Source organism: Hippopotamus amphibius, chromosome 12 (assembly GCF_030028045.1).
Source record: "Hippopotamus amphibius kiboko isolate mHipAmp2 chromosome 12, mHipAmp2.hap2, whole genome shotgun sequence".
NCBI lineage: Eukaryota > Metazoa > Chordata > Mammalia > Artiodactyla > Hippopotamidae > Hippopotamus > Hippopotamus amphibius.
Window position 1 is genome coordinate 95,387,735 of NC_080197.1, and position 23,934 is coordinate 95,411,668.

The following is a 23,934-nucleotide window of genomic DNA, read 5'->3' on the forward strand; positions in this document are numbered from 1 at the left end:
CTCTGAAGCTTTGTACAAACGTATGCCAAAAATTCTCCACATATTCCATCTTAAGAGCAGAGCTTGATAAAGTAAAATTACTACATACCTACCTTATTAATAAAAATCTCAATATAAGAAAATACCAAAAATTTCACCTTTAATACATTCCATAATTTCCTTGCTTATCTTTAACTATCCAGTTCCAACTTAAGTTCATTTCAGAATACTTTTTACGTATTTCTTGAAGAACTAATGTAGTATCAAAATATAAACATAAACATAAAGGTAATTATTTGATACTGTGGAAGCTATGACAGTGTGCCTCTATGTTCTCCAACTGTGGGGAGTATAACTGATCCACAGCCCCAGCTGTTGCACTCAGAAATCCATCACTGTGTTTGAGCCAAGACTACACTTTCCACACGGTGCTCTCAGCCAGTGACTGAGCCCAGGAGGAATTTTACAGCTGGCGTATTCCAGGTAGACATCAGGCTCTTCTGATGGGCATTTTTAGCTGAAAGGCTCTCCAGCGGCCTTACTACACTCTCTTAGGTCTGCACTGCAGTCCCTTTCTACCCAGCCTTTCTTCCTTCCTTCCCAGCCTTTCTTCCTTCCTTCGCTTTCTCCCTCATCTGGAATCAGACCTCAATCTCAGTCAAATGGCTACCCCAGCCTTCACCTGGAGTCTTCTCTGTTTTCCTTCCTAGGCACTGCCATTAATAAATCTCTTGCATGGTTGACATCTGCTTCTCATAGAACTCATATTAACACAGCACTAACATTAATGTGTCTCATTTTTCTCACTAAGCTCTAGTGTAAGTCCTTCACCAATTTTCCTCCCCCTCCTGTTTAATTATTTTGCAAGTAAAGCAATGAAAATTATCACCAAGTTGCAATGGAAACAATAATAGCAACAATTAATATTTCTAAAACCCATACTATGTTCTTAGTTTTCTCACATAAACTAGCTCTCAATTAAACATTATCATCTTTAAAGGGTGTACTTCCTTGTGCCATTCATCTCACCCACACTTTCAGGTACTTCTTCCATGACCTTAAGATTAATGTTCAGTAAGAGTATTTAGGGAACCTGATGTTTTTGAATAATGATCCATATTCTTAAGTTAATGTAGATTAAACTATCAGAATCTTATCCTTATTTTGAGATAATATGATACAGATAAACAGTCAAGCCAGGAACCCCTGGTCTTTAATAAATTAGTCACTTGTTGCCAAAATTATTCCAGTATAACCTCCATCTTATTCATTACTATTTAAAGCACACCAACTCTGGGGTAGAAAAGAATCTTGGAGAGACTCTCATATAAATGGCTCAGATCATCTTAGAGCTCAGATCATCTTAGAGCCCAGATCATCTTAGAGCCGCCCATTGGATGCAAATGAACAACCGCAAAAAAATTCCGTTGGAGAATGCATATCATTTTAACCTTAAATAAAATCATACAATTGAGGACGTAATTTCAACTTATCAAGATTTATGTTTCCTCTCTCCTGATTGCAAGTGTTGCATATACTGTCTTACAAGCCATTCACCAGGCACAGAGGTAACTTAGTAATGTGGAACTGTTTTTAGGTAATTATGTTAATCAGACTGAGAATATAGCTATGCTCAAAGACAGTTACTCTTTGAATATTATTTTCAACAGAAATATTGCTCTAAAAGTAATTATTAGTTTAGCTTTCCTTTATACATACTATTTTATAACATTCAAACTTATTTTTACATGAAATGCCAAACATATAATAAAGAGAACATAAATAATCTGAGACACTAATGGGTTAACATAATGAGCAAAAATTAGATCTATAGACTCTTTCATCAAGAAGTCATACAATGTGATTCAAATACTTTAAAAATATTAAGACAGGACTAACAGTAAGATTTTAGGAGCTGGACTTTTTTTTCAACACGTGTTGATATTTAGGAAAAACAAGTCTATGAAGCACAGTCCTGAGAAATCTGTGGTTGCAGAGACCCATGACATGAGTCCTCATCAGAATCAGAGCAAGACTTTTTTTCTGTTAAGGAGAGAGAGCTAATGGTGCGGCCAATAGGGAATGCTATGCCCCAGGCTGTTGCAGGGGTGAATTCCTAAAAATGGAACTACCTTCTGATCATAGTTTACATCACTCATTACCTGACTGCTAAAGTTTCTACCCCATATTGCGCAAACTGACTTTTCCTTTAACACTGATTCTTCTAGTACCATTTCGTTAACGTCTTAATAACTCTTAGTCAAACATATTAACTTTAAAATTTGTGTTCAGGGAAGCAACTTCTGTCCTTGCACACCCCTCCCCCACCCCATCTCTGTCCCATGCACAGCCAGACTTGAGATTACCCTAATAAGAGAACTGTGTTCCCATGTGTTCATTCCATATCAACATGACACGAGTTCAAGTTCTGGCTTGGAGATTACTGAATATTTTCAGGTCACTTTAACCTTCCCAGGTTTTAGATATATCAAAATACAGATGATAACACTTATCTTAGTTTCTTTATTGCATTATTGTAAAGAAGATTTGTCTTTTACACTTTTGCCAGAGTATATCTTTAAAGGGGCAAAAACTACTTTTTTCCTTCCGTATTTAAGCCTTCAGACAGATTTCCATTACTCTTAAATGAAGCCCAAGCCCCTTCGCAGCAGAAAATGTTGTTATTGATGATCTGGCTTACTATGTGTCATCCCTTAAAACTGTTGTCCATTATCCTCTAAAGATATTGATTTCAGTTCTTACATTCCTTATATATCCTCTGCCCTCTGCCTTAGGGCCTTCGTACATGCTGCACTCTCTGCCTGAAATATTTCCTGCTCCCCAAGCTTCACATCCCAATTCTCCTTTTCTCCAACATTTCTTCTCCCCATAGACAGTCAGGCAGATTAGAACTTCCTATTCACTTCAGAAGATAGGAAGAGGCAATTTGTACTTTGAAATCAACTTTTATTTCCCTACTGAAATGTTTAATAGGCTAATTGAATAAAATTAAATCAAATATGAATGGCCATAGAAACCCTGGGGAAAAATTAGAAAGACCCTATTGTATTTCCCATTGTTAATTATTTTTGTGGCCTTGGGTAATTTGTCACAGAGCCTCAATTTTTAAAATTCCTTATAAACTGTAGAAGTCTAAAAACTGAACTCTTTTTATAATAGATACTGACAGTGACGGGTAAGTATTTCTGTTTACCTTAGAACCGTGATATCTTCTGTGGAAAAAAGTTAGAACAAAAAAATTTACATTGTGAATATGAAAATAAGTTCTCTGCAAAGTAAATTTTCCCAAGTACTGAATTGCAATTAGCTTTCTAGTTTCTGGACTGACCTGCTGCTATTGACAAGCCGCTCTGTACCTTTACTCCATAAAAATTTTGGTTTGGGTGCAGCTTTAGGTTTGCACTCAATTATAACTCTTCCTCCTTTAGCAGCCAGGATCTTTTTCTTCATAGGATTCATTTCAAAAGTTGGAGCCAAAGCTAAAGGAAAATAAATTTTTATTTTTCTCTTTTGTTAAAAAAGAAACAAAAATTTCTTCTATACTATAGCATCTTTTATTCCCTTTTGATTAATAATCAGTGGAAAAGATTAATCTCACCAAATATTATCAGCTATGACAACAGACATTTCATTCCTAATAACAGTAATTGCTTTCTTTTACTTAATAACTTCACTGAGGTATATTTTACTTATCAAAAATTCACCCATTTTAAATGTACAATTCTTGGTGATGACTGGATTAATTATTATAAATTTAAGTTGTAATCAAATGCTGTATACATATTTACCTTGAAGGTAATATTTAATTCAATTGTCTTGACTCAATTCCACAAGGGAAGTTAAAGGCTAGAGGAAATTGAGTACCATTATTAATATTGACATATACTCATAATCAGTAATCTTAACCACCCTTTGAATGAACTGTCCTCAGTTTACAAATGAGAGGACTATCTACTGAGATTATATAATTTGCCAAATGTGCCACAGGCAGTAAGTTATTAGGTAGGACTTGAGTCTAGTTCATTAGAATCTAGTTCCATCTGATTTGCAAGCATGCTCTTTTCAGTAAACAATATGACTCTTCCTTCATTATATAAACATTTACTGAACACGAACTGTGTGCAGAGACTATGAGATGTCTTAATAAACAGAGAGACCCCTGCCTTCAGGACCAACCTACAAACAGTTATGGGAACGATGTTTTCAATTAATTGAGAAGTATATGATGTACCTATAGTTCATCCTTACCTCAAGGTACAGATCAATAATTATGAAAACAAGCTATACAGTCTCTTAACAGGTTACTCCCTTGATGATATGCTCTAACTTTCTTTAGTATCCCCACATCTAGCTCATTTCTCAATCTCTTTGTCATTTTGCAGACTCTAGGAGGATTCCATCTTTTTATTTCCACACTTTCCAATAATCTGTAAAACTATCCTTTCCAGGGTTTTTTCTAGGCCTAAGTGTATCTTTATCCAGGTCTTGACCCTTCATCATCTAGTTCCATGATTCTCAAACTTTATTTTTGCATCAGAATCATCTGAGGATCTTGGTAAAATGCTATTCAATAGGTAAGGGGTGGACCTGAGATTCAGCACTTCTAACAAGCTCTGAGGAACACACCTTTTACAGAAAGGATTTAGGTTATCCCATTATTCTTCTAGTCTGAGTTTTTATGATTGGCAATAAGTAAATAAGTAAACAACCAACCTAATGCAGCATGTGGTGTTTTGTATAGGCTCAATAAATATTGTGGGTGACATATTGCTTGTAAAATATGAGAGATTTTAATAAGATTATATTTTAAAAGTCTAAATTTATCTAGAAAAGAAGAATTTTTCTTGAATCAGTTCAGTCTTAATAAAATCACTGATTTGGTGCAGTCATTTAAATGACCCATGCTTACCTAATATTTGAATTTTTAGTGACAAAATCTAGACTATGTTCGTGTATACATATATATATATATACATATATATGTGTATGTGTATATATATATTTTTTTCTTTTGTTCTTTACTGAGCCTATTACAGACTAGTATCTGGTACAGAGTAAGTACTCAAGAATTATTTGCTAGATGAATAAATGAGTTAACCAAATAACTCAGGAAAGAAGAGAAACACTGTTCCTAAAGGTAATAAGCAAAAATAGATTGAAATAAATATGAAGATGCCCGGGAATTAATCTCAGTCTCAAAATGATCAGTTTGCTTAATTACTACATTAATAGATTAATGATCGGAAGATTTTAGGCTTGAAGACAGAGAGATATTTCAGTCTGAGCTGTTCACAAGAAATTTTAACAGAAAACAAAAACATTTATATTCGGAAAGAAGTGAAATTTTTATCATATCTTCTCTAAGAGTCAAAATGATTTTACTGCACTTCATACCAAAGTGATAGGGTATGGAGCCTAAGCTTAAACGTTGACTTGATACCTAAAGAAACTAGACTAAATATATTAGCAAGGAATTTTGACTTTAGTGGGCAGAAATGGAATATGATCTTCAGCATTATAGGAAGAGGCAGGAGAAGTTAAAATTAAGAAGGCCTCAACTCTTTTTAAAGATAGCTTTCTTTAATACTTTCTCATAATTGTCTCACCGCCTTTCATGTTCTTTTAGTGCCACTCAATTTGTAGTGACAACAATGTTTTAAAAAATTTCCCTTTGGTGTAGCGAGAATAAAAGAGGCTGCACTGAGTCATTGTTTTATCTTTTCGGTAATCATTTCTAGCAGAGAAAGCCTGCCCACCTGGATTCATTACTTACACTATGACTAAACTTGGTGACAGCCACCTCAAATAGTATGAAAAGGACATGATACAGTAAGACCTTAATTAAAGTAGTTGTAATGACAGTAAAAAGAATGTAAAAAATCTCAGGGAGATTTATGGGATAAAAATGAGAACTTTAATAGAAGTAATGGGGGAAATGGATGTAGTGGATTGTGTCATTCTTTAGAAAAGTAAATATTTCAGGAGGAGAAGATGAGGACGAGTGAGAAATAATAAATTCAGTCTCAGACATGCTAAGTTTGGGATATCTGTGAAGTTACCCAGATGACCATTTCTACTAAGAAGCTTTTATAGTGAGTGTGAAGCTAGGGATAAAGTTCTGGGCCGGAGTTATAAATTAAGGGGTCATTGGTAGTTAATGGGCGAAGAAGAAGATATCTTCCAGGATTTTTTAAAAATTTAAAAATAATAATAACTCAGGAATAATATTACAAAATACATGAAAGAACGAGTAAGAAAATGGAATGCAAGCAGAGAAATAGAACTCTGGAAGAGAGTAAGATTTCCAACTGAGCTGGGGAAAGGGTAAAAAGGAGAAAATGAAGGCGATCAAGACGAAATAACCCGGGAAGTATCAGAGCATGGAATATCAGAGCATGGAGTCACCAAGGACAAAGAAAACATGATCAGAAAGAGAGGCGGCTTGAGAGATATGCACACACAAAGAACGAATGTCTGTTGAGGGCAGAGGTAAAGGGATTCTTTTTGGACAAGATACATTGTCATGTGGATAAAAAGTTTTGAAAGGACAAGTGTGGTAAAGATTCAGATAGTTTTGAAACGGGATGGGAAGCTGAAATATTCTATTTCAATGGTTTTCAACTTTCATGGAGAAATAAGAAAGTAATATGAAAGGAGGAGTCAGAGTGTGGTAAGGGGTTTGAGGAACGTCCTGAAAGTTTTCAGTAGCAATTTTAACCCAAGGACCCATCGACTGATAAAGCTACCAAGTGCTAAACACTTCTCTGAGGCTGACTCACAGGCATTGCAGAAGCATCAATGTTCACTATGTGATGTCCTTGCACTGTTTAGCTGCCCAGATGTAGAGAGAACACACATAAAAATTGGCACGTGTAAAGTTTGCTTTACCATTAAAACATTTTTAAAAACGTTATACCCTATGTTGCTTCCAAGTTATTTAGTATTCTTTAATGAAAGGAAAATAATATCATTCTAGTCCAAACCACATTTTAGAGATGTCTAACTTCTAATTCAAGAAACTTTTAATGTGAAATTAAATACAACCTGTAGATAACCCAGGATCATTTTAATGTGTTGCTTTCTTGCTGATTATTCACAGAAACCACAAATAATACTGACCCAAGATCTTCAACTCCGCATTTGCATAAATGACTCCATGTGTATTTTCAGCTATGCACTGGTACATGCCAGCATTTTCGAAGGTCACGTCATACAGTCTCAACTCCCCTCTGTGATACTGCAAAGAACACAAAGTGAAACACATTTCCTTGATAAACTTTCATTAGAAATCTTTTCATTCGGATTTGGGCTTGGCTGTCTTTCCATTTAGGTATGTTATTTTTGCCCCCACTGTTAACTAAGTCGAGTGGAGTGGGGTTTTCATGGTATGGGGAAGTAAAACCCACTTACCATGCCCAGTGGCTCTTGTTCTATTCATCCTACAGAGCAGAGAGTCCACCTTTTTCCCTCTTGGCCCAGCTGGGAGATTACAGTGGGAAGGTAGAGAAGGACCCCACTGCTGCTACTTGTCCCCAGGGCTAAAGGTAGGACCTTCGCTCTTACCTCTGTTTCTGTGGGGTCAGGGAAACAGTGGCAAGAAAAAGAGGACAATATCAGGTAGTGGAGATGGATGCATAGGAAGACGGGGGGAAAAGTGGAACAAAGGAAACAATAAGGAGAGAGAGAGAGAAGGTAGACATAAGATTACAGAAAATTGTTTAAACTGAAAAAAAGACACTTCATGTTCACTTTCTTGTTTTTTTTTTGCTTTAAGGAAATGTTTATATTTCAGAGCCTAGATGCCCTTATTTTATTGACACTCCTGCTAACTTTATCCCAGGTTCACCCAGAAATGTTATTGAACATGGGCTCAAGGACTGCAAAGCACTTGAACAAACATACCGAATATCCATTCTTCAGCCATCGGATTGTAGGGATGGGCTTCCCTGTGGCCACACAAGGCCAGTAGAGATCACTGCCTATATCCACTTCCGTGTCATTGATGTGTTCTACCCACTCAGGAAATGCTAAAAAGTAAAGAACATTGTAAATGTCAAATGCAGGTCTCAATGTTTATCATCCTCTCAAGAGGACACATGTTACACTTAGTTGACCTTCTGGAGAATACATCAGATACCCTGTGTGCCTTAAAATCAATGAGAGAGTTATTGAAATTGTATTTCTATAGGTCTGCAGCTAAACTTTATCCTACATTATTACAGCATGAGGTAACTGTAATTCAATTCATAACTTTTTCTATTTGTGAACCATGTTTTGTAGAAAAGCTAGTTGACAAATAGCACTAAAATAATTGATATTTTTCTTATAAATCTTTCAAAATGACATTTAAGGTTTTAAAGAATTATGTTTTAATTTATTATGCAAGAAGGGTAGAGTCTAGTGCATGAGTGGAGGTGCTGACCTCAGAGAGCAGCTGAATCTAGAGTAAAAAGAGATAAGGGTATAGATGCAGGTGTTAGTAGATGTGGAGTGGGAGCTTGTGAAAGTTATAATTTAATTACTACCATTTTCTTTGTGGAAAAAAAAGAGGAAGCCAAGTTATTAGCTGAGGGAATGCTGAAGGAGGAAGTTAGTGATGTTTAATTCAAAATGGGCTAATCAGCCCGGTAGTGGTCATCTCAAGTCATTTTCAAGTTCCTTGGTTCTGGCACTAAGGCAGAAGGCTAGGTTTTTCCATGATTAGCCTTTGCCAAGGTAGTAAGACAAAGTGCAGAGAGGCGAGTGAGCTGAGCAGGTGTGCAAGGGAACGATAATGATTGAACCCAGATTTAGGAAAGAGAAGGGAAGGGTTAGGGGAAGTGAGAGAAAGTTAAAAAGGGGTAAGATGAACCCATTATAGCTGCTGGTAGATTCAAAGGATTGTAGGAATCTGCATATTGGAGCATGAAAGGTGGTCATCAGAGTGAAATGCTTCATCTTGAGATCCTAAAGGGACTGCACTTTTGGTAACAATAAGGTCTGAAGCATAGCCTTGGGAGTGGGTTGCTGAGGAAGGCTGTAGGGCAAGATCGTTGGAGGAGATCACTTCAAAGGAAGTGAGAGGCCAAACTATTGGAAAAGTTCTTATAGTCTACATGATTTTATGTCACCAAGAATGCAGTCAGGACTAGAGTTGTAGCTGGTGAGAGTTGTCAATGTTGAAAATCTTAGGGCAATCGGTGGGTGGGGGGTGACCTGACACAAGATTGTATCCTAGATGACTAAGTGGCAGTGAAGAGCAGGCAGGGCAAGTGTACTGCAAGTCACACCTGGAGTTGAGGGCTGTGAACGAAAAATCAGCCACTGCTTGAGAGGTCTACAGGGGAAGCAGTGTCTTTAAGGGAGAGTCACCATTTCAGCTAGAGCAAGAGAATAAAGGGAATGTTCAAAGAAGTTGAGAATAGAGGGGATTCTGATAATAATGGACTATTTGCTCCAAAAGCATAGTATAAGGACTTCAGAAGTTGGGAATGATGAGATAACACTGAGTGGGACACATGCAGAGCTCTGTGGGCATTAAAATGCAGGCCATGAGGAGGCCTTAAGGTCCAAAGACTTCTTAAGGCAAATGAAATGTACAGGGTGAAGGAAAAATAATCCTGATCCTAGTAGACTTTATGAGATGGTGGTGGTGAGGCTGCATGTGCTGGGTCATCAGGGACACTTACTTCATTCTTACATAGCCTGGGGACTGGGGGTGGGGGTAGGGGTTTGTCTTGACCCTCCACAGTACCCCTTCAGCCTTCTGGTATTCCAGTTCAGCTGAAGCATCATCTCCAGTATTTCCTACCATTCATCTCTTTGATGAGGCTAAGGTACCCATTTGCCATATGCTTTATCAGTATCATATATAATTTTCCATATTGAACTCTCACAATTTTCTTTGTAATTGTATATACGTGGGGGTATATATTTATTTGACTGTGTGTGTGTGTGTGTGTGCGCGCTTGTATGAATTTGGGGGTTCTGTATATGATATGACTAGACTACGAATTCCTCAAGGACAGACTATTTCCTTCATCTAACTCTCCTTGTGCCTATCACAGTGTCTGCCTCTGAGGACACACAGTATACACTTGTCCTTTCAATGAATTACCTTGTTGAAGCCTTAGATGTTTATTCAGATGTGACCTGCAAATTTCACATTGTGCAACATTGTAGGGATGATTTCAGCCTGAAAAGTTTCAAGCATTGACTGAGAAACAATATTCTCTCCTCCCAAATATAAGCTTATTTCAATGTGTGAGAATCAAACACTTGTGTCAAGAAAACTGTATGAAAGAAAAATTTTCCTTAGACCAGTGGTTCTCTAAGTGTGGCTCCTGAACCAGTAACATCAGCATCTCCCAGAAATTGGTTAGAAATACAAATTCTTGGGCCCCAAAGAGACTTTCTAACTCAAACTCTGAGGGTGTTAACCAGCAATCTGTGTTTTTAATAAGTTCTCCAGATGATTTTAAAACATGCTAAAATTTGTGAACCTCCGGCCTAAACAAAGTCATAATGTATAAGTTCTTCTATCAAAAAAAAAAAAAAAAAGAGAGAGAGAGAGCCTGAAGAACGTCAACAAGCCATGTGAATTACATTTTCTGAAAATTATCAAGTACACTGCTATTGATCCATTGGTGCTCCTATGATACCAGTGGCATAAATTCTTAACTTCTATACTTATATTTGTGACTTAATTAGACATAAAGATAAACATTTTATCCTTTGCCAAAATGCAAAACACATGGCTATTTTTAAACTATTAATCATTTTGTGCTAGTTTTCCAAGTATGAAAATGGCTTTAAATGAGATATTGATTAAATGTATGGAAAATTAAAACAGTATATCTACCTTGAACATAAATTCTTGCCTGGTGTTTATCCTTTCCTCTAATGTTCTCAGCCTCGCATTCATATGTGCCTTCATCTTCTAGCTGAATATTGAAGATCTTGAGCACAGCTCCAGAGGTGCTGATCTCAGCTGTGCTTGGCATTGGTTCCAGGACCTTCCGCCAACGGATATCAGGAACAGGACTTGAATAGGAGATAACAAGAGCTAGTGGTCCACAATACTTAAAGGGCAAATTTACTCCATGCTTATAGCTAAACATTGACAACATTTGTTTCCTGACAATACAAAATGTAATGTATTTGTATATATGTTAATGAAAACTGTGAGTATACTTACTTGCCAAGTGCAAAACACTCTAAAGTCACATTTTGGCCCATCAATGCATATATGTCCTTGAACTGAACTACAATATCAGCAGGATAGGGTTTTGTTGTTCCTAGTTTAAGAAAAAAGATCAACTAATTAGTATGCAGAGTAGTTTTTTTTTTAGCATTGTGGTTTTTGTAGGATTAGAATTGCTTCCGTATGGAAGGCTTTTCTCTGTACAAGTGCTGGAAAATATCTGATCATGTCACAAAGTATAGATGTATTTGTTCACGCATAGTGTGCATAGAGTATAAATGTTATTAAGCACTTTTAATCATATTGGCTCATTCCGACAACAGTGTAACCAATTTGACTCAACTCACTAAAAAATTCAACAATTCTTTAGGAAGCATCAAATATGTATAAAACATTGTTCCAGGTATTATATGGGAATCAGCAAAAAAAAAAGAGAAAGAAGAAAGGAAATGAGGGATAAGGGAAGAAAGAAGAGAGGAGAGTGCAAAAGAAAAAGGCAAAGCAAGAAAGAGGAAGAAAAGAATAAAGGAGTGTCCGTGGAGATGAAGGCAAAGAGAGAACCATTTGGAAAGAGGCAAGCAGAGAGGGAAAGAAGAAAAATGTTTATTTAAACATCACTGTGTTCATCGATGATAACATTTATTTAGCATATCAGTACTGAAATATGTAGTATTCCCTCAATCTTACAGTGGAAGAAATAGGCTCAGAAAGCTTAAATACACTGTTTAGGATCACAACATGAGTGCCTGCTTTACACTGTGTAACACTAGAAAGACAAATAGATACACAAAGATCTGAAATACAAGTCAAAACAGAAGTAAATGCTCTGAAAGAGTGGTAGCCAAAGAGGACCGTTGGAAGTACATAGGGGCCAAGGGAATTTCAGGCAAAGAGGGCATTTGAACCAGACCAGTTCAAGTTGAGGAAATAACATATTCTGACACAACTTTGGGAGTGTGCAGGGAATTATAAAAGATCTAGGAATCAAAATGATACTGAAGTGTACGTAGCTGCAGATGAGCTTGAACTTACAATATACAATGCTTGAAACTGTGATATTAAAGATTTTGAGACTAATTTCTTTAATGGGTAACTACTACTAAGTTTTGATAACAGAAGTAATATGAATCTTACCTTTGGTTTAAGTAGAAGACCTTGTTGGCAGTTTTAAAGGAAGGAATATGGAGAAGAAAAATATAAAGCCAGAAATCTAAGGGGGTGTGTTTTGTAAATTCAAAAAAATAGATGAGGGCCTGAAGGAGGGTATAGTCACCGTGGAACAGAAAGGACAGAGCAGATCCAAGTTGTATTCTACAGGCAGAATCAAAAGGACTGCCCCTCGGATCAATGTTTTTTCAAGGTACAGATCACAAATGCAATGCATCAGAATCACCTGGGAAGCTCCTTGAACCTGCAGATTCCTGGGTCACATCCTAGGTCTGCTGAATCACTATCTTTGGATTCCACATTTTCCTCAAACTTCCCAAGTGCTTTTGTCCTAAATGAGAACTGCTGTGTTCACTGTCCCGAGGATGGCAGTGGAGAGGAGATGATGATTAAAAATGCTCCCCTGAGTTATTGCTAAATGAGAAATATGGCAGTATTGCTAAATGAGATGAAAAGGAGGTTTAGAAAGGAGCTAAAAGAGGTGTTTGCAATATTTCAAACTTAACATCCTTGGGAAATTTCTGTGTGTCAAGCCCAGGATGTAGATAGAATTAAGCATTAAATATAGGGAAAAGTTTTGGAGATGTGAATTTTGAGTCAACACATAGGGCTACTAGTGAAAAAAATGTGTAAGTGAGTGAGAATATCTAGAAAAAGATTGGAAAGAAGTATTACAAGGAGGAAGATCTGATGAAGGATACTGCATAGAATTTGTCAGCGAGGCAGGTCGGAGATAAGCAGAGACAGAAGTAGTCAGAAAAAATAGGAAAAGAAGGGAGAGTTCAAGACAGGCAGAAGAGAACAACAAGTGTCAAAGTTCATACAGGATCGGGCCTGGAAAGGTCCTTTGGATTTAGCAAATAAGAGGTGGTTTTGATTATTCAAGACTCTTTGCATTGAATACAAATGAACACCCAGAGGAAAAGGAATGGAGGAGAGTCTGAAGATTCAGAAAAGAAAGGAAAGGGGGATGTACTGAAGTCCTTAAATGAATCGAATGGAATCTGAACCAGAGCCCCTGGGGGAATTAGCTGGAGCACAGAAGAATCACTTCTTCCACTGAGAAAGAAAGTAAGAAGCACTGTATTTCAAGGGAAGTGTAGGGAAGAAAATTAGGGAAATTTTTATACAATGACTCCTTTTCACTCTGTGAAGTAGTGGTGAGAGTATCTCCTAAGATTTGGGAGGGAAAAAAGAGCCAGAAAATCAGAAGATGTTTATTGAATACTAACCATGTGACTACTATCTTTTTTTTTTTAATAAATTTATTTATTTATTGGCTGCATTGGGTCTTTGTTGCTGCACATGGGCTTTCTCTAGTTGCTGCGAGCAGGGGCTACTCTTCGTTGTGGTGCACAGGCTCCTCATTGCAGTGGCTTCTCTTGTTGTGGAGCATGGGTCCTAGGCACATGGGCTTCAATAGTTGCGGCACATGGGCTCAATAGTTGTGGCTCACGGGCTTTAAAGCACAGTCTCAATAGTTGTGGCACACGGGCTTAGTCGCTCCATGGCATGTGGAATCTTCCCAGGGCAGGGCTCGAACCCGTGTTCCCTGCATTGGCAGGCAGATTCTTTACCACTGCACCACCTAGGAAGTCCCGACTACTATCTTAAGAAGAATAAAAATAGAACCTTTGTGATATGATGGACTTTTCCCTATTGTTATACACAACTCAGGTGTAGAGGTAGGAACTAAACCTAAGTCTGCCAACAGCACAACCAGTATTTAATCAGAAGCTTGAACTCAGTGATATGAGTGTAGCAGCAGGACTGAGATAAAAATAATGTGAAGTAAGAAAACATATTGTGATCTGATTTTTTTAGGAAGTGGTACATTAAAAAACGGAATGTAGTTCATTCAACTGAAGCCTGAAAAAAGGGCAGTCAAGAATGTCAGTGGTGATCAAATACAGCACCAAGGTAGTCATACCTTGCACTACTTCTAATTGAAAGGCAATTTACATACTTATTTGCTTCATGTAAATCGTTCCTTAAAAACATCAAAATAATCCAATTGCCTCCCCCCCCAAATTCTGTAATCATTATAGCTTGTTTTGATCTAATCATTTGTTCTCTTTCATGAATTTACTAAGAACTAGGACTGGCCATGAAACAAAAAGCAGATGCTGGTGATTTCCACTGTACTTGATATACTGGTATTTTGCTAATGAATCAATGGGTTCTTTATGCATTCCCTGAACTAGAGGCAACCAGTCCAAATTCAACCACCTTAGGACACTCTTATGATGTAAATCTTCTCTGTGGGAAAAGCTAAGGAAGGGCCAAGGCTTTCAAAGTATGTATCCTCCATTTGCCCTGACAGAGCAGTCAGTGGGTCTCCCAATTGGGCATTTCTTTTCATTATTGTAAGTATGCCATAAGCAGACAACCTTGAAAAACAGTGGAACAAATACGATACTTACGTTCAGGTAGTGGAATAAGTGGGATAAATTTGCTGAACACACTCTTTGTAATAGAGGGACTGGATACAAAGCAGGAATAATTGCCTCTGTCTGATGCCTCAACATTAGCTATGTAGAGATTGCCATTTGTCTGAGACACAAATCTTCGTTTATCCATTGTGATAAATACAGGAAATTCATTTAGAAGCCAGCGGTAGCTAAGATCATCTAGAAGAAAATATTATTGATTAAGTATTAAGCTCTTCTCCAAAAGCAAAGGTTTTGTTTTCCAGTAGTAAGGTGGCCCATAACCTAATCTAGGCTTTGAAAATATCATTGACTAAGTATTAATCTCTTCTCCAAAAGCAAAGATTTTGTTTTCTAGTAATAATCTAGCACATAATCTAATCTTGGCTTTTGTAGAGCCAGGAAGTTGGAAGTAGGCCAAGATAAACAGTGCAAATTTTCTAAAAGCCACTGTAGTTTGAGTGAATATAAAGTGATGATATATATATATGTCAACTATTTATGAGTTACTAATATTCTTATTTCATTGATGGGCTAAATGACTTGCTTAGAATTTCATGACTAGAATTAGGATTCTGAATTCAGCTCTGATAATTCCAAATTCCATCTTCCCTCCTGCATTTAAAAGATAAAATCAAGATTATTGACCATACTGTGGCTTTAATGTCGTTTTATTTTTATACTCCTATTTTAAGTGATATATTTAGAAATGACTTTATGTAGCCTATTCTGGACATATTAAAAGGTGAAAACTACAGAAACAGAGAAAGGCATCCTACTTGTTTTATTAAATATTAGGATGCAGATCATATGGTAACTTTTAACTGTAGGAAATTCCTTTGGATAACCACACTGGCTAGTTAGGCCAAAAGTTGAATTTCCTCATTAAGTTGCTGCTTTCCATGCAGTTTTCTATTCCTATCTCCCCTTCCTGCTTTGAGGAATGCCCCCCTCCCCCCGAGTAGACATTGACAGCAGTAATGCACAGGAGGGAACTCTGGGCAAGGCATATTTCTTAGTCACAAAATGCTGATTCCCTTTAAAACACCATAACCGTGTGAAGACAGCTGCCACTAGGAAGATCACCTCAGAAAAAGAGGGGATCTCTTAGTTCGAGACAGAAAGGATTTCAGATGTAAGGTAATGGAAAGTCAAGCTCTTTCAAAAATGAAGTAATCATGACATAATATCCTTTTGCTTTAGGGAACTCGAGGTGATTGGTAAAAATGTGAAAGGGAATGTGAAAGAGAGCTGAATATGAAAAACTGTAAGAATTGCACACTATGTACGTCCAGCGTGATTGAGAATAATAGCCCAGGGGATTCCATTACATAATTTTCTCCAGCCATAGACAATATCGTAAAAGCAAATGAAGATGATTATTGTTTTTTATCTTAACTTTTTAATTATAGAAGTTGATTTTTATTTTCAAAACATAGAAAATACAAAGTTAAAAAGAGAAGCAAAATTAAGCCACCATAATTCTCCAACTCAGAATTATTGTTAGCATACATCTTGCTAGACATTTATTTCTATTATCTTAATTGTTATTCTTATGCTGATTTAAGATCAGGTAAAAACCAAAGAAGAAGCAAAATAAAAAGAAACATGAGGGGCTGTTTAAATTGCTGAAATCAGGTTCTTGGAATTGAGCAACAAATAATTCCATGTATTCTCCGATCCAAAATAATATTTATAGTGTATTTAAACAGACTGTAAACCTGTCTAATTTTGAAATAATTGTATTCTTACTTAAAAAGAAAATTAATATCTTTGTAATGATTTCTGGACACAATTAAATTCCAAAAAAGTCAGAAAGAGTCAGGAAAGTATAGAATTCCTTACAGAAGAAGGATTTTCTTAGCTATACAATTATTTCAAGATACCACACACAAAATGCATTCAGAATAGTCTGAGTACTTCATAGTTTTGTGAATATGAAGACCTGCATTTTAATTCTAGACTAAATATGACTTTGGTCAGGCTATTTTAATATTATTCAGTTCCTCTAAATTTTAAGGAATTTTTCTGTGTACCACTCGTTAGAGAAGAGGAATGGGATAATATTTTACTATTTGAATCTTTAAGGGAAAAAAGCTAGGTCGGAGAAGTTACTGCCATAATGTTGGTAGAAACATAAGTCTGAGGCTACAGAACAATTGCTCTGCCTGATTTAATGCCCAAAGTGGATTCCCCAGTTTACCAAGTATCTTCTATATGCCACTAAACAAGACAGATTTGGTCTTTGCCCTTGTTAGACTTGTAATTAATTAATAATTAAACTAAATTTATTTAACTAATTTTTGCCTACTGATAAGCCAACTACTTGGACAAAAGAATAATTGCACTATGTGGGAAGCTATCATTTCTCATTAAAACAAAGGAGGGAATTGCTATTGCCATTTTTAAACAGGGACACAGAGGTTTAGCTGGGTTGACTTGCCCAAGGACATACAGCAATAGGGAGGCAGAACTGATCTCCTAACTTCCTTTTCCACCCCAGGTCTACCAAAAGTGTCCCACGATTGGTGTGGTAGCTGCCCTGCTGCTTGGACTTAAGAATGAGACTTCATTTAGGCAATCAAGAGCCAAACCCTGACCCAGTTCTCACAGGGACTCAATGAATTATCTATCTGTCTTCTCCTGCCCCAAGTAGATGATAAAATTAACCATCTCTGAAGAAGCCAATACCTGTTTTCTTCATAACCCTGCTGTCTGGCTTAAATAATAAATTATTATAAAATTATTTTTTAAGAAGAGTAAGTACCAACACCTGTTTCAAAAATGTTGCTTTAATTGATAGATGTCTGGGATTTTTTTCATTTGCCTCAGGAGAGCCTGGACCATATTACAGGTGGATTTGTCTTGGCCGACTCTTGCGCATTTGACTAGTTTCATTGTATTACTTTGAAATACATCACTTATTTAACCTTGAAAAATGATATATATTTCTCCTTGAAATAGATTTAAAGTGCTTAAATGCTCCCCAGATGAATAATTTGCAAACCTTTTAGAAGATGTTTGTATTTTTTTCATTAATTAACTTCAATAGAACAGAATTTGCCTATACCAATGAAATCACTATAGCTTCTAATTTTTCTTTGATACACACAGTGAACTATACATTAAACTCTTTTAGAAAGAAATTTATACCAAGTTATACTGCAGGCTCATATATTCCCTACCATGCTCTGACATTCATGTCTATTTTTGTGCTTACGTTTTTAGTCTGTTGAATTCATTCAATATCATATTCAACATTTCATGAGTTGTTTTTCTTAAGAATAGTCCCACTTTCTTATTCATTTAAAAATTCACACCATGTCTATTACTAGGTATTCCGTATGTTGTCAATAGTACCCACCCTTTGAATGATGGATTTTATTCTTTCACTTAACATACACATATATGATTTCTATTTTGTGAGACGTATAACTCAATATCTGGTTGTTCTGAAAATTAGCCGGAAACAAAGCACCATGTTTTCATTTTCTGAGGGTCTAGGGGTTTAGGAAGTCCTACACATTCATGAATTATTGATTGCTATTTAATAAAACAAAATCTAAACAGGAAAAATTATCTTTTCATGAAACTGTAATCACTACATATCCATCTATTTAATGAACACATTTACTTAATCTTTCACTCTCTCATTCCTCAAATATTTGTTGGACATATTCTGTGCTAGGCATCAGGTAATCAGTTGTATATCAAATATTGTTATAAAACTGAATCAACATCTGTACTGATATAGTTATGTGTAAGTATTCTTGATAAATAAGTAAACTGGTTCAAATAAGAGTTTTTTCCTTTGCAAGAAACTGTAGAACACCCAAATCCATAGAGAAATGTAATGGGTTGTAAACAGTGAGACTTTCTTCCTAGATCCTTTTCCTGTGCATAAATGAGAAAGACAACATTTCTATAATTGTGAATAAAAAATTCTTAGCAGAGTAAGATGTACTTTATTTGCTTCAACAATAAGACTCAAAATATTAAATGTACTAAATATATTTTATTTATTTAAAAAATAATCCATTTTAATTGTATATCAACTTTATCATTTTAAAATATATTATTTATTTTTATTTTTTAAGCTCTTTATTGGAATATTATTGCTTTAAACTGTTGTGTCAGTTTTTGCTGTACAACAAAGTGAATCAGCTCCATTTATATTCCTATATCCTCTCCTGCCCGAGACTCCCTCCCACCTTCCCTATCCCAGCCCTCTAAGTCATCACCCATCATCGAGTTGATCTCCCTGTTTTATGCAGCAGCTTCGCACTAGCTATCCATTTTACATTTGGTAGTGTATATATGTCAATGCTACTTGCTCACTTCGTCCCAGCTTCCCCTTCACACCCCACCCCGTGTCCTCAAGTCCGTTCTTTACATCTGAATCTTTATTCTTGCCCTGTCACTGGGTACATCAGTGCCATTTTTCTTTTAGATTCCATATATATGAGTTAGCATATGGGTTTTTTTTTTTTTCTCTTTCTGGCTTACTTCGCTCTATATGACGGACTCTAGGTCCATCCACCTCACTACAAATATCTTAATTTCATTCCTTTTTATGGCTGAGTAATATTCCATTGTATATATGTGCCACGTCTTCTTTATCCATTCATCTGTTGATGGGCATTTAGGTTGCTTCCATGCCCTGGCTACTGTAAATAGTGCTGCAATGAACATTGTGGTACATGTTTCTTTTTGGATTATGGTTTTCTCAGGGTATCTGCCCAGGAGTGGGGTTGCTGGGTCATATGGTAGTTCTATTTTTAATTTTTTAAGGAACCTCCAAACTGTTTTCCATAGTGGCTGTACCAACTTACATTCCCACCAACAGTGCAGGAGGGTTCCCTTTTCTCCACATCTTCTCCAGCATTTATTGTTTCTAGATTTTTTGATGATGGCCATTCTGACTGGTGTGAGGTGATACCTCATTGTGGCTTTGACTTGCATTTTTCTAATGATTAGTGATTTTAAATTTGAATCTCATAACACAGTCTATGAAGTAGGTGGCAAAAGAATTATTATTCCCAAATTTTAAACAAGGAAATTGAGATGTAGATATGTCTAAGTCGACTTGACTTAGTAAGGACTAAATCCTAGGTTATCAGATCATCAAGTAGAGCAACAGGATTTGACAACTATAAGTAGTTGCATATATAGCATTCTTTGAGGTTCAGAATCCAAAGACGGGTTCCTTTATACCTTCAACCCCATGAAGTTTTAAACTGCAAAGCACAAAACCTTAACTGCATATAGGAGGAAGATAGATTTATGGCATGGAGGTGGTAAAATAGTATACATGCATACACACATTACGGTTTTGAAACATATGTCCATTCTTATATTTGAAGATGGTATATGTAATGTTCAAAGAGGTCATAATCCGCTAAGAACACAAGTGGATGAAAAGAGATGAAGAGCTGTTCAGATTCTATTCTGTGATTAATGATATTTCTTCAGCTTATTTAAAAGACCAACTTAGTTCCCTGCCCTGCCCCTGCCCATATAAACGTATGTATCTTTATCAGGATGAAGAGGTCATTCACTCATTTGGCTTAATGATTTGAAGCATCTACCAACTTTGTTTTGGTCCATGAAATTCTTCATCCAGCAGAGTAGTAAAGATAGCACAGAGACTTGAAAACAAGACTTATCTCAGAAAAACCTCAAAGCCTGTTCCCCTCTTTCTACCTATACTAATTCCCTAGGTAATCACACGCAGTGCTGTGGCTTTAAAAACAATTTATGTAATGATGTATCACAAGCTGATATTCCCAGCTCAGATGTTGCCTCTGGGTTCCACATTCATAGAACTGCCAACTTGACAGCTCCTTTTGGAAGTTTAAATTAGGCACCTCACCCTTATGTCCACACCTATTCCTCCAAGCACTGGCAACTCCATCCTCTCAGGAGCTCATGACAAAAACTTTGAAGTCATCCTTGACACCTGTGTTTCTCTTATATTTCACATAAAGTCTACCAGCTAGTCCTCTTGGCTCTTCCTTCAAAATATATCTTGAATTTAACCATTTCATCCTACCTCCAGTGCCACTGCTCTGGTCCATCATTCATTGCTCAGACTATTGCAATACCTTTTAACTCATCTCCTGGTTTCACCTTTATCCTCCCCCGAGTCTTTTCTTACAACGGTAGCTAGATACATCTTTCTGTAACTTAAGTGATGTCATATGACTCTTCTGCTTATTTCAACGTAAGTCTCACTCACAGTAAAAGCCAGTGTAATTACTATGGATTATAAGGTTCCACCTAACACATCTTTTGTATCCCTCTGATTTCATCGCTTGCTACCCTGTACCCTATTCACCCTTTCAGCAACCTGGCTCACTTGGTTTTCCTCCATACTCCCATTTCAGGCTTTGTTCTTGCTGCAGCACAGATCTGGCATGTCCTTCTCTCAAATAGCTGCATCTTAGCTTCTTCATTTCCTTCAGGCTTTATTTCAAAGTTACCGTCTCAGCGATGCCCTTTATAAAAGTTCAGCCATCCCTTCAATACTTTCTCTCCCCATTTTCCTGTGCTATTTTTTCTCCCTTTCACTTATCTATTAATATCTAACAGGCTATATCTGTTAACTCTTTATCTTGTCTATTGTCTCTCTCCCTGTAAAAGGTCTCTGGAGGAGAGCAGCTTTCTCTATTTTGTTCACCGACATATTTCTATGGTATAAACAGTACCTGATACATAACAAGTGCTCACAAGAAATTTATTGAGTGAATGAGTGATTGGATGAAGCCCATACAGTGCTGAATATGGTCAAATGTAGACATTGGTGACTTACAATCATTCAGTTTGTGGGAAATACTATGAACATGAAAGGATTTTTTTCATAGTTTTGTCAGTTCTTTAAAAAAAAAAAAGACTACTCCCTCATTCCTCATTGAAACTTTTTTTTTTACAACATTTTGGATTCATAAATTCCTCCTATGTTTATCAATTGTCTTTCTCCCATAGCTATTAGATACAAAATGATCAATATTTGACATATAAACAATCTGAATTTATATATACATGATGGGAATAGTATATATATTTGTATATGTATGCCATATCAATATAGTTCATACAAAATGATTTATGATAGCCTGTTATGAATCATTCTCTATGGAGATATTTAAAGACAACTTTATCACATAATACTAAAACTATAAGAAACCAAAACATTTTTTTCTATGGGAAAAGTGGTATTATTAATATATTGTTTGAAAAAGCTATTTGATAAATAAAACAAATGAAATATATGCAGGGCTCATCTTTTAATGAACACTTTGGTGGCTTTTATTTTAGCCATATCAAATTCCTGAAAACAGGTATTCAAAAGTTGAATCTTGTAAGAGATGACACTCGATTTAGTCCCTTTCTTGTGGACTGGTACTCCTAAAGACATGAATAATTTATTATGTCTTTATTCCTTTCTAGTGTTTAATTATAGTTCACAGTATATTATAGATGTTAAATTGTTAACAAAATGATTGGTTATATACATCCCTCCTTTGTACTATTCTATTTCAGGAATCATTTGTAGAAAATCTACCATATTTTCTCCTGAGTAACAGGAACTTTAGTAGGGACATAATCCAACGTATATATTGTTTATAAATGGAAATGACCATAAATCTTTGGAATTAGGGGCCTAATGATTAAAGAATCCAGAAAGCAAGCATCGATAAGCACTAGTAAGTGATGCATGATAAGGTTATGCAAATATTGTCATTTAATTATAAATGTATAATTATTGTTGAGAAACTAAAACCTTGCCCATTTAATTTCCTGGATGCTTATAATCACAGAGGAGCTAAGTTTACCCGGGAAGTGGTATGGAGGATCACAGAGCAGCACCATTCCTTTCCCTTCTTTCACTCTGACCTCAGGACGTTCCTCAGGTGGAAAAGGGTCAAGATCTAATCATGAAAGCAAGAAGAAAAACATTCATTCTCTGCACAATACAAAAAGAGTTATTCCTTAAAGTGTATTTTTCAGCTACTAACTCACTTTTTTAAAAATTCTATTATTATTTTTTAAAATAAATTTATTTATTTTATTTATTGTCTGTGTTGGATCTTCGTTGCTGCTCACGGGCTTTCTCTAGCTGTGGTGAGCAGGGGCTACTCTTCGAAGCGGTGTGTGAGCTCATTGTGGTGGCTCCTCTTGCTGTGGCTCACAGGCTCTAGGTGCGTGGGCTTCAATAGTTGTGGCGCACGGGCTTAAGTTGCTCTGTGGCACGTGGGATCTTCCCGGACCAGGGCTCGAACCCGTGTCCCCTGCACTGGCAGGTGAATTCTTAACTGCTGTGCTACCAGGGAAGTCCCCTAACTCATTTTTAGATGGGATAGTTCTCTGCTACCTAAGAGCAGAGCCTTAGAGAGCAGAGGGTAAGTCAATTCCCTATCAAAGTCAATTCCCTTTTTTCACACGTTGGACTGTGCACACACGACAGAAGAGTTCTGTGCTGACCGAAAGCCTAAGGGCTTTGGTAGAAGGTGCATAACTACCCTGACAATCCCAAAGATTGTGGATTTTCTAAACTTTGCTCCAGTTTTAAGAAGAATCTCAGTAAGGATAACTGGAAATACAATGGGCTCAGACAAACCCAGGGCTCTATCAGAGAAAGTCTGAGGGAGGACTCCAGTGGGGAGAAGGAATGAGGATTGAGGGCATGATCCTAGTTGAGGAAAGTAGAAAGTCAGCAATCTCTGGCTCTTTTGCAAATGCTGGGTTTTCCTCAGTTTTTATTTCCTTTCCTCTCTGCTGTGTGTTTGGAACTCACATCTTTCTTGGTTTCTTGATAGTTTACTATTTGATTCTTCCTTTGTTTTCCTGGTTCTCTGTCTCAGGCTTGCCTTATCTCCTATTCCTTATCTGTGATCAGTACTCAAACTATAAAGTTTTTACTTCTCTCAATACGTTTATGTCCCTGAACAGTTATCATTCCAATAATCGCCTTGTCTGCAAAGAACCCCTCAAATCTACTTTTCCTGTCCTGATGCCTCACTGGAATGCCATCCCTGTCCTCAAAACTTAGCTGACATCTATCTCACCATGGATAACTTACTGTCACCTCTGTATGTGAAGCGACTATTTAAATGCTTCCTCCCATCCTTGAAATTGGTTTTACTTGCTCACATC

At 36.6% G+C, this 23,934-nt stretch overlaps 1 protein-coding gene across 4 annotated transcripts in view; it reads right to left on the reverse strand.

The window, feature by feature from the left end:
- CNTN1 (contactin 1) overlaps nt 1–23,934 on the reverse strand; it is a 329,895-nt gene that overhangs the window by 118,405 nt on the left and 187,556 nt on the right. For all 4 annotated transcript variants that reach the window (XM_057703538.1, XM_057703537.1, XM_057703536.1 and 1 more), the window contains 7 exons: nt 22,614–22,709; nt 14,773–14,979; nt 11,177–11,276; nt 10,841–11,022; nt 7,903–8,027; nt 7,120–7,237; nt 3,329–3,479 (listed from right to left, as the gene is read on the reverse strand). In XM_057703538.1, the coding sequence (XP_057559521.1) occupies nt 3,329–3,479; nt 7,120–7,237; nt 7,903–8,027; nt 10,841–11,022; nt 11,177–11,276; nt 14,773–14,979; nt 22,614–22,709 (979 nt within the window). The remainder of the gene's footprint in view (nt 1–3,328; nt 3,480–7,119; nt 7,238–7,902; nt 8,028–10,840; nt 11,023–11,176; nt 11,277–14,772; nt 14,980–22,613; nt 22,710–23,934) is intronic.